Here is a 15,752-nt window from a genome sequence, read left to right on the forward strand (position 1 = left end):
GGCACCACATTTTAAGGGGGATTCAGACAAACTGGAAGGGATGCAAAGAGTGACAATAAAGATGATCAGGGAACTGGAAATTAATTCCTATGAGAGAAACTGAGGAAACTACACTCAGTTTCCATCAAAAATATAACTAAATATAGATTTATGACATATACATCAGCCATCTCCTTGATCTTAACTTATATTTAATTCTTGAAAACTCAAAAGTTTACACTCAATTTTGTGATTTAAACTGGCCTAGTAAAGGTATTGCACTAACACAGGTTCTGAACACCCTTACAGTCGACATGGCTACCTTGTTTATTATGTGTATTTTTGCATATTCAGATAATTTCATCCTAGACTTTCTACAAATATTTTAATTTGATTACTTTTCTATTACTATAATGAACATGAGGAATTGTTATATTGCTGCCAAGTAGAGTTTGGAAACACAGGAAAAATGGCAAAGTGGAAGTGGCAAAAATGTATCTCAACATTGGGTTTATTATTAAATAATTATTAAGAGAGTAAATAAATCTCCTCAATCTGATTTTGATAGAGATCTCAAGTCTCTTTAATCTGAGAAATACAGATTTCCTTTCAAGCTAGAAAATATTAGCGTTTTCTACTTAAATACAGAATATGAATACTTACTGTAAAATTGATTAAATCATAATGCAGATGTAGTTGCTTCTGCTTTGTAACATGTATTGCTCCAGATTCATCTCTTTTTACCTGATGGAGAAGTTTGTCCTATTATTCTTTGACATCTCCCTTGCAAATAAAAATTCTTTGCTTTTCATTTTATAACTTACTAGCCTTTGCAAGCAACACCAAGTAGAAGTTACAATATAACTCAAAAATAACTATATTTATTACACTTACATAATGGAAAGAGAAGACAAATGCAAAATATAAATTGTAGTGCAAACTCTGAATCATCCAGAAAACAATTGTTCCAGGCATTATTGGCATAAATATCATTAACAGTGTGATCTTACGGTTTGCAACAGCCTTTGTTAATAATAGGAATGTTCTCATTTTCAACCAACTAGCACATATGAACACTCATTTCAAAATACAGCCATTTGCACCTCAAGACCAAGTGCAACAAATTAATTTCCATTCATTCTGATGGAAAGTATTTAGAAAAGCAAATTTCAAAGTTGATGGATATCCTGAGCCTTACCAGAAGGAAATGGACAACGTCTCCTCGACAGAAGGCAAGCACTGGATTCACAGATGTTTGGACAGGAACAAAATACCAGGCAAGCAGTGGGACACTAGATGGTTCCATCTTAAAAAAAAAAGGGGGGGGGGAGATTCAACTGTCACCACCATAGAAGAAAAGAAGTGCTGCATGTAAAAATGTAAGACCTTCATGTCGCCTTTGAGTTCAGCTGAATCCTTGGCAACTTCATGGGCTGGGGTTTGCCACTGCCACCTTTTGGCATTTTCTAGACAGCCCTAGTATTCTTTGGTGATCTTCAATCCAAGTTTTCAAGAGCAGCCAAAATTAAGTAGGTGCTGCTAGCAGGTTAGAGCCCAATCATGTAAATTTATGTTTAAATATTTTAAGTTTTAGGAAGATTTGCTGATTTAAGTAATTGTGTAGCTTTATTCTATACAAAGCTATATAATTATTTAAATACAGTATTTTTTTTTAAAGCTATGCTCAGTTTGGAGTTTACTATATTAGTAGCTCAACCACATCAGAAGATGCTCTCATCCCATTGATGAGACCAATTAACTTAGGTATGCCTAGCAGCACAGGATCAGGATATCCACAGAAGTCTCAGGACAGGAGACTATCAAATGATCTTAACAGCAAATGACCTTCATATAAATCCAATAATAAAGATTAGCTTAGAGTACAATATAAACAAAATGCACAGTAGAAAAAGAATCTTACAGGGGAGGGATCAGTACAATTTTATACAGACTGGCTTTTTGGAATTTTCAGAAACATGTGATGCTCCATTCATTTCCCAGGCTTGCAAGTTCTGTTCTCCATACTATGCCAGTTCTATAACAATATTGTACTTTATAAAGTTCTAGCAAGCCTACAGAAAGCTGTTAGATTTTCAAGCTACTTTTTCCTGAAACAACCTTTGTGAGATATAATGATTGCACTTAGGTCCTGAAATTCCCTTTTCAGAGGCCCATTTCATTTTCAGTATTTTTTAAAATAAGATGGTAATTAATTCTTTTCAGATCTTTTAATTAACTGCTATTTTTAAATCATTTAAAATTTAAATTTTTAAAAATCATTTAAAATTTAAATTTTAAATCATTCAAAATTTATATTTTTAAATCATTCAAAATTTAAATTTTTAAATCATTTAAAATTTAAATTTTTAAATCATTTGGATTGCTGCATATTTCACTGCTGCTGAATTTTATGCTTAATATTAATGTAAGTTTCACACTTTAAATGTTTATTTGTAAAGAAATTTTAACAATTTTTTGGAGAATAGACAGGGTATAAATTTTTAAAATTAATAGCACTAAGAACAAAAGCAAAAAATTAAAAGAATTACTCACACGACCATATGGGAATGTCATCCACACTTTCAAAGATGGCTTCAATCCAATCACAAGAATCTGAAGTTAATAATAGTAATAATAATAACATAATAATCATACTTAAGTTCAGTGTTTTACCATCTTTTTCAAATATTACTATTAAAATTGGTTGTTATGGAAAGCAGGTTACCTTTGTTAAGGAAGCCATTGCTAGCAGAGAGTACTGGGTGATAGGATGGTCTCTCAGTTCAGGCTTTGCATGTAAAGGCTCAATGCAGCAAACCTCTCCCTTTGAACCACTGAACAAACAGCGAGATTCACATGTTCTCACACCCATGACTCTCCTAAAACAGAGAACATGACAACTTTAGACACATGTCATACAGCACCTTATATAATCATAGCGTTTTTAAAAACTGTATAAGCCATACGATTTAAATGGGGTGCATATCATCCCAGGAATGATAGCAAAATTGCATTTGTGAGTCCTGCACTTAATATAATGACAATATTCCCTTCTGTAGTTACTCTTTATATGGTCCTGAGAGCACTTTATATGGTCCTAAGAACACGGAAGCAGTAGAGAACTATTGAGAAAAATAAAGCTAGTAAAGAAAACATTATTTGCCACCTAGTAAACATAAACTGTAATCAAAACTAAATTTGATTAGAACAATAAAACAAAGCAATTGGAATGGATCAGATTAGAAATCCAAACAGAATTGGCTTTCCTCATTACCTCATTAGTTGTCAAATATCATTTTAAATCTTAGAAGATAACATAACAAATAATTAACATAATAATGTTAGTATTCAGCGAACTTCTCTCTAAATATAATGATGCAATCAGAGATAAAAGGGGCTTTTAGGCCAATTAGCTCAACCTCTCAGTGCAATATAGTATCTTTTATCCTGCTTTTATTTTTTGGTCAGCTCAAGGCAATGTACACATCAAATGCTCCCGCCTCTTGTTTTTCCCCAGAAAAACAGCCCCAAGAGGTCTGTTGGGGTGAGAGTGACTGGCCCAAAGTCACCCAACCAGCTTTCCTTTCCAGAATTCACAGGCTCCTGGTTTCTAGCCTAGCATCTTAGCCCTACACCAGATTGACTCTCTAGTGTCATTTCTCTGTTTCATTTCATTCTGTTAGTTCCGGTAAACAGGTTAAACCTATCAAGATCATCTTAAATTTTATTGTTCTCTTCAAGATTATCAGCTAACCTATCCATCATGTCATCTGCTGTTAATGTTTATTTACTGAGGTGACAGACACATATAACAATATGTGCAAACTTGATAAGGTGGCCACAATACATTTACTACTGTCTTCTTCTAGGATTTTTTTTTTACTTCCAGTTTAACTTGCTGGTGTTTCCTGCTAATAATCCATCTACCTACTACCTTAAATTCTTCAAAACCTTCATTGTAAGGATGCAATATGCCTAGCCCAGGTTTTGAGTGTGGCACTAACTACGACTCCAGGGTAGTGGGGTGGCAATTGCTATCCAGGAAGCCTTAGCACCTTTCATAGCCAGATGTGAGACCCTATGGCTAAAGTTGGGCTCTAGGGAGCAGTTGATTTTGTTGTTGTTGTACCAGCCTTCCTGCTGCACTGTGACTTCCCTGCCTGGACTGCTTAACTCTGTCACTGAGTTGGCAATGGAGTCTAATAGTTCTGGGAGACTTTAACTTGCCCTTGTGTGACATACATTCTGCAGTGGCTCAGGAGTTCATGGCTACTATGGCTACTGTGGACCTGAGTCAAGTTGTCAAGGGCTTGACTTACACAAGTGATTACACATTAGATCTCTTGTCTTGTCTCAGGGTAATCGTGACGTGATTTGAAGGTGGAGGTCATTACCATCACTCCTTGGTCATGGTCACTCTCTGGTTACTTTTCAGCCTGCTGGTACTGCTCCCCCTGGAGGAACCTATTAGATCAGTCCGTCCCAAGAGACTAACGAACCTGTCCTATCTTAGAGCGAAGAACCACACTGAGACAGTAGCTTGTGTCTCTAGCATTTATTGTTCTACTCTACTAGACAGAAATCTTGCTAACTGAAAGGCCATGGGAAAACCCTCACCAATTAAACCCAGAAATCAAGGCGGGTCTGCCCTGAGTTTCTTTGAAGGGAGATTCAAAGCTTCTAAACTACGCATGCATTTTTCCGCCTGAATAGGGGCCCCCTCCTGCTCACCATCAGTACTCATGACAGGACCTGAGGGTTTCAGAGGAAGTTTGGGGATTTTCCTGAAGGCCTGACAGGCAGTCTGACTAAGGCCTTACTCTGCCTAGAATGGGCATGCAACAAGGGCCTTGGATCAGATTGCCCCTATGCAGCCTCTCCCTGTACATCAATCTTAGGGGCTCCCTGTTTTTCAAGGAGTTCCAAGAGATGAAATGACAGAATTCCATCTGATGGGACCCAGGAAGTATGTCTTCTCTCTCACAGCACCACTGGAACAACCATCTCCAAAGAATTGCCTCGATCCTTAAATGAGCCTTGAAAACCTAGGTTTTTCCTCAAGCTCTGCAATAGGTTGGGGTATATCCACCCAGACTGTACTATATCAGTTTGCTATGGGGTAAGTTTGTTCTCTGATCATTTCCATTTTTGTTTCACTTTCAGGTACCATTGGTGTGTATACTGCCCAGAGTCACTGTTGAGTTGGGTGGCCTTACAAATCTAATAAACAAATAAATAAATAAATGTTATAATAAAAGCAGATATTCTTACCTGAATGACAGTTCAAATACTGAACCACCACTGTCATTGCAGATTGCGAGGGTTGGGTCATCTGTAAACTAAAGAAAATATTATTTTCCTCAATTCTTTCTAAAGCCTAGTTACTTTCTTTCCATTTCTCCCATCATGACTTTTCCCTTATACTAGGCATATACGTATGATGCCAACTACGATGATAGAATTCATTCTAAGATTAGAACTATAGCAGCTGTTGTAACGATACAGTTTATTTTAGTGAAAAAGACCTCATACTCTGTAAGCTTTTTAATGCCACAAGTGTAGCTTACAAGACAGAACAAATTATTTGTTACCTTAATGTGCAAAATTGCAGTCCCTGGAGGATGAGCATCTATTATTGATCGCAACAGCTTTCCACTGGCCAGATCCCACATTGTAATCTATAAGCAAAAGATTATTAAGTTTCTGTAATACAAACTCTTAGCATTAAAACATGAGAACTGTAAGATATCTTCCAAACCATCTATGAATGAAACTTATGAAACTATAGATTACTGAATGAAATTATCCCTTTTCTTTCTTTTCAGAGAACTCTACAATAAGGAATATGATAGATACAATAGAAAGAACAGTGGGAAGCATTTTTCAAATGCTGAGGAATAATGAACTATGTATTGGAAATCATCCTTCTCTACAAATTGACTGTATAATCCTTTGCACAATTATTTGGGATTATGTTTACCTGTGTAACCGTGTTGTATATATATTATTACCTGTCCTTTTGCAAAGCCACACAGAAGTCTTGAACAGTCATTGTTGATGCTAAGAGCAGATATAGCCCCATATTGTGCACCAACAGCAGTATTGCCCAGGCAAAGCCGAAGTGCCTGGTTAGGATCTAAACAGAACATAATTTTATTCAGCAAGAGGGAAAGAAAGAAAGACTCTATAATCAATTAACATTTGAAACTTAGAAAAGAGTAGATCCATACAAATTGAATTGGCTCAGTTAAAAACATGTTCAGTTACTCAAATCATGGTTTGGTGTTGCAGATTTGAATTCAGCAGGAGCAAGTGCTCTTGAACATAAGCAGGGAGATGGAAGAATATTGAGTAACTAAGTAGCAGAGAGTCCACCTGAAAATAGGGTTAAGCCCACACTCCGCATCCAAGACAACTATATTAAAAATGCTCATAACATAGATGTCTTGGATGCAGAGTATGGGCTTAGCCCATCTATCAGTGAATGCCAACAGACATTCATTATGTTTGAAGTAAAAATTAGATTTATTAAGACATACATGAGGGAAGAAGGGTCTCACTTCTATCTAAACTGCTTCTTGAAGAGAGGGAAGCAAGAGAGTTTGCCTCTTGAACACAGAAACTAATTTCACTAACAACAGGCCAGGTCAGACACAGACAAATGGCCAGCATGTGAAGACCTTTCCTCTAATCTATCTGTCACCCTTTACCCTACTGATCATATAGGCTCCTAGGAGCAAAGTGATGGTGCAATTGCCAACATTTTGACAACATGCTATGGGCTTTCACACTTTACTTTTCTGGCTTGCATAATCATAGTTTCTGAAGATATCTAAGCTGGGCATGAACTCTGTGGTGAAAGACGCTTATGCGGATGGTAAAAAGTAAAAGCAAACATTATACAATTTAAAGATGAAAGCCAAATCCAACCATAACTAGAATATGATATATAAATCATTGAGAGGGGGAATAATCCCAGCCTTTCAATTCAAACACTTTTCGAAAATACATCTTCTGGTATTAGGTTAGTTAACAGCTGCAAATCAGTAGCCATCAGTAGATGATCAGCTCTTGACAGTTTTGCATGAAATTGCTTTTTAAATACATTTCAGTCAAGCTTCAAGGACAATTTTGGATGACAACTGTTCCAGTCACCCTGTGGGACAAACTCTGTTGGGACAGAGATGGGGAAGGGGGTGGAGAGGGACTTTTTCTTCCTGGACCTGCTGCAGATTTTTTAAAACCATTAATTATAGTGTCCCTCAGATAAGTTCTTCTAATGTCTACTCTTTTTCAATCTTTATAAAGTCACAGCATCTTTTTAAACTTGCCATTGACCTAGAAACCTTATCAGATATACCCAACTGTATCTATGAAACTGCATCAAAGGTGAAGTATCATAAAAATTCAGTAATATATTATTTATGTGCAAATGCTATGTATTTTAGACTCAGTATAGATCAAAGATGCATATAATCATACGGCTTAATATTTTAACTCAAAATGACACCACCATCTTAACAGCACCATCAGACTAAAAGAAATCCACCGGGGAATACAAGCTGATTGAACAGGAACACTGCAGGTACTACTTCTCAGTCAGCTCCTCTGCAAGTACATGAAGCCTCAAATGCAAAAATAAGTTTTGACTTTGCGTATGCTAACACCAAAGGTAACTAAAAGAGTTGTGTTCAATTTACACTGTTAAAAGACCAAAACATTGCCACCACCAAAAATTAAATACACAACACACAAACCTTACAGGTCCATAATCATCACACAAGGCATACATTTTAGTCCCTAATCACCACTTGCTTTATAAAGTATATGTTAGAAGTTTTTTTAGGTTTTCCAGAAAAAAGCTATTAAAATGCCAATACTTACATCTACATCAGGGAAGTCTGTGGGGAAGTCACAATAAAAAGGCTACAAAGAACAAGTTTAGCCATCACAATGACCTCTGGTTTGCTATGGAGATGTTCTGATTTACAATTCCAGATTCTCCACAAGAGGTTATCTCCTCAACTTTTTACTCCTTTTTATTTATTTTATTTTTCTTGGTTTAAATTATAATTCTGTGGTGATAACTTATAGATACAAAGTTGAGAAGACAGGCAAAAGCAGGAATTCTCACTCCTTCCTCTATGTCCAAGGGATAATAGCTGCTCCTGAAGCCACAAAGGCTGCTGTTGAAAAAGCTGAATGTATTCCTGATCTACAGGAGAGCCACTAGGAAAGCAGAAAGAAAATTCTGTAGAGTTGCTTCTTACTTTAAAAGATCTCGCTTTTCTGATTTAGCCTTTTAGAACTGAATCTCAGGAGATGAAAACTGCAGTTGATCAAGTGAAACAGACTCGATAGGAAAGAAGCAGATACTTGACTCTCTGAATCAGAAAATGGTAGACTTAAAAGCCTTAGTTACTGATCTCATGAAAAAAAGAATTATTCAGTTTGAAGATTCTGACCAACAATGTATTGCAGGTGTTGAAACAATGTTGAAAACAAATGAAGATATTTAGGATGGAAACGATCACTCTTTGTAGAAATAATAAGGCTCATTTGACTGCAATTAATTTTTATTTTCTTTTTCAAACAATTTTTTGTTTGTTTGTCCCGAATTCAAGGGGTGAAGAAATGTTTTGATTCAGAGGCTGAAGAAAATTGGATTGGTCTTGGACCAATTTAGCAATCTTTTTTTTCCCCTTAAGATATTTTTCATATTCTTGAGAAGAAGATGGGCCACATGGCTTGGGGAATTTCTGTAATATACCCCTTCCAGGACATCCTTTCTGGAAGACCCTATACTAAAAGTTGTTTTTCTTTCATAGGTTTTTCTTTCATTGTGATTTTTATTTTGCTGTTTTCCAACTGGAAAAAATCTGTTGATACTGCACACTATGGCTTGATTTCTTTGTTAAATATGTTGCCAAATATTTCCTAGTGGCTCTGGCACACAGACTACAGATGACACTATTTTTGATTATCTATTCTGTATGATCTGCTTTTATAAAAATGCAACAAGCTTTGGATATCAGATTACTAGCCAATAATTTGGAAATACAGTTAAAAAACTGGATCAGCAGTGATAGTTTTACTGGATGCAGAAAAACTCTTTAATATACAGTAATGCAAGTTTTGACAAAATATGGATTTCCTTATTTTTTATTATTAATTGAATTATGTGGTAGTCCAATCCCACTGCCATTTTATTAGAAGTGGAATTATTTCTTCATCTATCAGAACTCTTCAAAAGATGTCCTTTATTATCTTATATTTAACATTGGAACCATATCAGGCGACATTCTGAGCACAGAAGCATCTAGTACTGAACACAAATTATTATATGCCAAAGATACATTATGTCTTCTGGATAATTATGTATATTCCATACCAAAAAGTATTGATGTAGTAGAAAGTTGGGTAAATCATCAGATTGCTCAATTAATTGGAATGAATTTCATATACTTCCAGAAGGCACTAATATATCTATAGAAATCTGTGAAAATTGGTATTTTATTTATTTATTTTATTTTATTTTATTTATCAAATTTTTATCACCGCCCATCTCCCCCACATGGGGGACCCTGGGCAGTTCACAATAAAAACAACTAAAATTCCATAAAATCATAAATACAGCCATTAATCAATCAGAATAAAATGCAATAAAATCCAAGCCACGGTGGATCTAATTCAAACCATAAGGGCATAAACTGTTCCCACAGAACTAGGGAATCAGCCAGCCCCAAGAATGGCTCTTCCCCTCACTATTCCAGCTGTTTTCTGAAGTCCAGGAGGGAGGGGGCTAACCTCACTTCTGGGGGAAGGGTGTTCCAAAGGGCGGGAGCTGTTGCAGAGAAGGCCCGCCTCCTGGACCCTGCCAGATGGAATTCTCTTACAGACGAGGTCCGCAACATGCCCTCTCTGCACAAAATTGGTATTTTACTTATTGATTCTTTTTCTAAAACTGAAATTAAGTTATAATTCCAGAACTGAAGGCTGCAAGACATATTTTTACCAGTAGCAGAATAGTTTCCAATTCTTACATATAGATTTTGCCTTAAAGTGCTACACCCCAGGCCAGAATCTACTGCTTGCAATGAATATAAGGCCTTTGTAGCCTATTATCTCTGCATTTCAGAGCATTATTGTAGCACAGTTTAATGTGTGCAGCCGTTCATGCAGATTACATGCAAAATGCATCATACTATACCTTTGCCTTCTCAGTCCATGAGGAAAAAGATTGAAAGAGAAATGCCAAAAATAAATATGGAAAAAAATAGACAGAATCCATATACTGTTATTTCCAGTAAAATATCTCTGTTCGGTAACAGGTCTGTTGAAATCAGTTTCTCTGAGGCATGGAGACATCAATGTATTTGTAAGGTAAGGAAAATAATGCATCCAAACAAGGTATCTTCAGAGTCACTAATGGAAGCAATGGCCCAAAGCTACCTCTTATTTCAACTTACGTCTATTTTTACTCCTGGAAACCAAGAAATAATTCAATAAGATATTGTATTACTTCCATGTAGCATTTCCTATTAAACTGAAGTTCCAGATAACTGAGCATACTAATTTATATGCTCAGATGTATTTTTGCTGATATTGTTATTCAAAGACTTCCACAGAGATTAGATTCCCAAAGGTTGTGTTCACATGACACCATACACATAGTTAACTGCACCATATTTTGCTCACTTATCTCAAATGTCTGTAGTTGCATGATATACCACTCAATAAATAAAACACTCAATAAAACACTCAATACCTTAAAGATTGGATGCAGACAATACTCAAGGCTAAAGCAAGGATTTTTATTTGTGCTTCAGTGTGCTGTGTAAACAGAACAAGAGTGAGCTTCTAGTATGTAAGAGATCAGCAGGTACTCATACTTACCAAATATCAAAGCTAGACCATGGGATGTTCCTACTGCTATGAGACTTGATGCTGCCTAAACCAAGCAAAATTTATTGAGATTTCAAGCAGTGTATGAGTACTAAAAACCACAAGCAGGAACTGATTCTAGAACCTACAAATCTGGGGGAATGATAAAGATTCAGCATCAGCTAAATCAAAGATACTTAAGTATGCAGGAACTAAACTTATAAAAGCAGACCGGACTCAAAAGAATTTATAATTGTAACCATGTTACAATTGTTTTATGAAAACCTGCTCACTAACTTGGATGTAATGCTGAGCTATGATTTGCCATTATATAAATGAGCTTTGAGAATGTACATCTCCTTTTGTGGAATGCAGGAATTTCTACTAGAAGCTTTCACTAATTCTGTCAATTAAGAATTGTTTTCATATAAATCCTGAACCATATTTAATTCTATTATGGATTATATAATAAATCATATTTTGAAGTTGGCTGTAACTAAACAAAAATTTGTAACCAAAATTTGTCCAGGGTTGATCATCAACTTAAAAATGGAAATGAAAGCTTCTGACCTCTTCACCGACATGTTGCTAGAGGAGAGAGGAGTATATAAGCCCAAGACTTCTTCACATATTGCTAAAACATAAATTATTGTTATGCCCCAAACAAGGCCTCTGTTGTTTGTCATAAGCAACATGACATTACTTGAATACTACAAATTAATTGAATTCAGCATTTAGATTCTTTGCTTTGTATATAGTTTAATTATAACCTGTATTTATGAATACAGATTAAAGGTTTTGATTTATATTAGGTATACCAAAATATTCTGTCAAAGAGAAAAGCAGATATATCTTAGTAACATGAATTCCAAATACTATAAAATGAGTGTACATAGCATTTGGAAATTAGTATTAAACAAATATCAACCACAAAGAATTCTATAATTCTTTTCAAACTTACAATTGCAGTGGGTAAACCTGCATCCACTTTGGCCTACAATGACAACAACAAAAAATAGAGAGCGAATGAAAATATTAGCAATTGTTTTCAAAATACAGAATAAGTAAAGTGGTATAACTTTGGACTTATGGGATCCACTTCATTTTTTTAAATCTGAATTCCCAAATCTACCAATCATAGTCTGGAACAAAATATACATACCTGAAGAATCCTGAGGCTAAGAAAAAAACTTAGTATCAAAGCTGAACAAGGCTCTCACATAAACATCCATCCCTGATACCAGCCTTTATTTTAGCAACATAAATAAGGACAGTGTAGAATATATTTGATGCAATTATTATCTAATTAGAAATAAAAAATCATTGACTATTGAGGTATTAATCAATACACCCAATTAATTTTCTGTCCATACATGGATTAGGGGATCACGAGGCTTATCATGAAAATAAAATGTTATCTTCATATCAAGTAATTTATCTGAGGTTTACCAATTTGCTTTCTGAAATCTACTCTCTCTGGCCATGTAACTGTTCAATTTTTTATTTAGAGCTGAACATACTGTACAGGATGGACCATCTTCAATGGTTACAGCAGGCTGTATAGATGTCAAAATTATTGCTATAGTCATGCAGCTAGCAGCTAGAAGATGCTCAATTAGCCTCTTTTCCAAGAATCATGATCTAACCACAGCTATTCTGTACAGAAGTAAATTAGTGTCCTCCCAATTAAAATATGTTGCTTCTTTTAATTACACTGTTGTTCAGTTATTCCTCCTCTCCAGTCCCATCACCTTCAGGACAATAAAATGTACAGAAGAAATAAGTTTATCCAAACATAGTTTACCTAATATGTTGTACAGCAATAAAGTATCTCTGCCAAAAACTGTAGGAATAACTTCTATTATGGAAACCATTCAAACAAAAACATTAATGATATAAATGAAGCTGCCTTTTATTGTTTTTTTGCAAAGTGTTGCTTATTGCACAGACAGCAGCTCCATTTTGCCACAACAGCAAGACTACAAAATCCCAGGACTTGCAGTAAAAAGAAAATTATTTTACTCCAAATTAGTGTATTGTTGATATTGTTTATTTGCCACAATGGGCAAGCATGAAGGAAAAGACAAAAGGAACTTACTGCTGCAGATGCTATTTGGGTAGAAATGCCCTTCAAAAGTGACAGTCGTATAACTGAGCCATGGATGGAGAAAGAATCACGAAGTTTTTTCTTCCTATGTAAGCAATAAAATCAGAATAGTATTTTATTCTATTTTCAAAATAAACCAAGTAATGCAGCAGGTTTCAACAGTTTGACAGAGACTAAGTTTTTTTAAAAAAAAATCATGCAGAAATCACAAAATCTCTGCCATACCCCTGAAATTGCATCTACATAATCACAGTGACAAATATGATGGTGCAATATTCAGGCACTTCCACAGTGTTTAAAAGGTTAATAATTATGATTCAATAGTTGCTAATAATCTAATCCAGAATCACTGTCCATTGGTTCCACATATGCACAATTCTGATACTCAAAAGATCTGAATTAATCTGCCAACAGTTACCGTTTTAGGTGTGATTTATCTCCACTATCAGAGCTGGCTACTGAAGAAGTATCGTATGAATGAGTGTCAATGTTATCAATGTTCAGAAGAGAAGGATCCTCAAGAACAAATGGCTCTTCCTCATCATCAGTCTAAATGAAATGATACACACACACATATATATATATATATATAATTTTCTAGTAAATCTATATCTATACTCACAAGACAGTAATAGTATCATTTAAGCTAGTATTGTTAGACCAGGTCTGGGAATGTTTGTGAAGGGGAAATGGATACCACACTTTGCAACTTACTTCATTTAAAATACTTTCTAGTGTTGGAGGAGTATCAACTTGAGGAATATCAAATTCCTTGTCATCAATCTAGATGAAGAAATGAAAAGCAGTATCTTTAAACTTTATTATCATGATATAAGCCATCAGCTTTCCGTAATGCAATCTATCATGTTCCTTACTGTTCTCATTCTGGAGATGACTTTTCCTAAAAACTGATACTTCCTAAAGGAAAGTTAAAAAAAAATAAACAATCTGAACTAGGTATAGGTTGTTTCTGATCATATAGCACCCTGAAGCACTGTCAGCTTGCCTTTTTAAGGGTGGGTTCAAACATCATTCAAAGTCATTTTGCTGCTTGGTTTAGACATGTCTTGTGTGAATTCAGCACTCTGGTTAGTAAACAATGACTTATGGTTCAAGACATTCTCTAAGAGAGCCAGTTGATGCAGTGGTTAAGGCACCAGGCTAGAAACTAGGAGACCACGAGTTCTAGTCCTACCTTAGGCACAAAGCCAGCTGGGTGACTTTGGGCCAGTCACTCTCAGCCCTAGGAAAAACACAATGGCAAACCACTTCCAAAATCTAGCCAAGAAAACTGCAGGGGCTAGTCCAGGGAGTTGCCAGATGTCAAGAATGACTCAAAGGCCCCAAAAAAGAAAACAAAATTCTCTGAAGAGATTGTAGTTTAGGCAACAAACTGCTTAAACAAACCATGGTGTAGCATGTCATATGAACACACATTATTTTTTTTAATTCCCTGGTTATTAAGACTTCTTTTCACATCTATAGCTACTTATCAGCTTCTTTCTGATCTGTTATATGAATCTCATACAAGCAGTATGTATATGCAATATCACATTTCAAATTCTTCTAGAGAGCCATGGCAGGAAAGCTCCTTTATATGCACGGCACTGTACATGTGTGTATGTGTGTATTTATGGTTTGATTCAGATGTTTAAAGAATCAGCAACATTAAAAAGTAATTAATTGCAGAAACTTGAGTTACTCAAACAAATAAAAATTATTCTGACCATTATTATGAACACTTAATAATCTGAAAGCAGAAAGAATAGATACACATACACACACCCACATACACACACCCAATGCACAGTGGTCCCTAATTAAGATTTGTTCTGCAAATGGAAATGGATACCTACAACTTACCAGCTCGCTCTTTGATTCTAACTCTTTGCTCAATTCAGTAATAGATAATTTGGGAGAAGGGGCCTCTTGTTGACTTGATTCATCTATCATAGAGAAACAGCCTTGATCTGGATCGAGGCTTTGAGTTCCAGTTTTGAAAGCTTCTTCCATCTTTCCTGCTTCCAGCAATAATAATCAGCCAGTTGATAGAAGGTTTAAAGGGTTTCTCCCCAACAATCTGTAACTGACACAGCCTGCAATTAACAATATTGAAACAACAACTTAATTTATAATTTATGGCATCCTTAACTAACATAAAAGTGAATATCAGTACTTCTACAATATGCAAACAAATAGTTGATACATATTATTGTGATTCAGACATGCACTAATATCCAGAAGTCAGCTGTGAGACTACACCCACAGCAGTGGTCTCAGGTGAAATACCAGCATGCATAGGCAAAAATGGAGTATTTCGTTCATTCATTCAACTTTTATATCACCAAATCCTATAAGACTCTTAGTGATTAGCAATGTTGTAGCATATAAAACATCTACAGTAAATTAAACAATAAAATATCCATGATAGACAAGATAATAAACAATAAAACATCCACAGTAAAAATAAAAATATGAAGCAATGAAAAGCATAGCAAAATCTTTATTCACTTAAGCCTTCAAACCCAAATGGCATCTGGTCAATCAACAAATCGACTGGGAAGAACCCAGTTTTGAGCATCTTCTGTAATGAAATTAAAGCAGGACCTAGTCTGCCTACAACAGAAGCAGCTCCAAAGAACGGGTCCATTAACAAAAGTAATGAGTCCAGGAGGACTAAACCACAAACCTGTTTCTTGAGGAATAGTGCTTCCCTGTCAAGAGAACAGTGGAGCTGACAGAGACTGCAAAGGCATTTAGAGATGGCCTTGGGGAAGATACG

General features: G+C 35.5%; 1 protein-coding gene across 1 annotated transcript in view; it reads right to left on the reverse strand.

Moving 5' to 3' along the window:
- Nucleotides 1–15,057, reverse strand: part of VPS8 (VPS8 subunit of CORVET complex) — a 98,374-nt gene extending 83,317 nt beyond the window's left edge. The window contains exons 1-13 of the mRNA XM_063306859.1: nucleotides 14,834–15,057; nucleotides 13,685–13,753; nucleotides 13,389–13,519; nucleotides 12,962–13,055; nucleotides 11,825–11,857; nucleotides 10,876–10,930; nucleotides 5,991–6,115; nucleotides 5,571–5,657; nucleotides 5,251–5,318; nucleotides 2,705–2,858; nucleotides 2,533–2,592; nucleotides 1,178–1,285; nucleotides 643–723 (exon numbers count right to left, since the gene is read on the reverse strand). Of these exons, the coding sequence (XP_063162929.1) occupies nucleotides 643–723; nucleotides 1,178–1,285; nucleotides 2,533–2,592; nucleotides 2,705–2,858; nucleotides 5,251–5,318; nucleotides 5,571–5,657; nucleotides 5,991–6,115; nucleotides 10,876–10,930; nucleotides 11,825–11,857; nucleotides 12,962–13,055; nucleotides 13,389–13,519; nucleotides 13,685–13,753; nucleotides 14,834–14,983 (1,215 nt within the window). The 5' untranslated portion in view covers nucleotides 14,984–15,057. The remainder of the gene's footprint in view (nucleotides 1–642; nucleotides 724–1,177; nucleotides 1,286–2,532; nucleotides 2,593–2,704; nucleotides 2,859–5,250; nucleotides 5,319–5,570; nucleotides 5,658–5,990; nucleotides 6,116–10,875; nucleotides 10,931–11,824; nucleotides 11,858–12,961; nucleotides 13,056–13,388; nucleotides 13,520–13,684; nucleotides 13,754–14,833) is intronic.
- Between the last annotated feature and the right edge of the window lie 695 nt (nucleotides 15,058–15,752).

Source organism: Candoia aspera, chromosome 6 (genome assembly GCF_035149785.1).
Source record: "Candoia aspera isolate rCanAsp1 chromosome 6, rCanAsp1.hap2, whole genome shotgun sequence".
Classification (NCBI taxonomy): Eukaryota; Metazoa; Chordata; class Lepidosauria; order Squamata; family Boidae; genus Candoia; species Candoia aspera.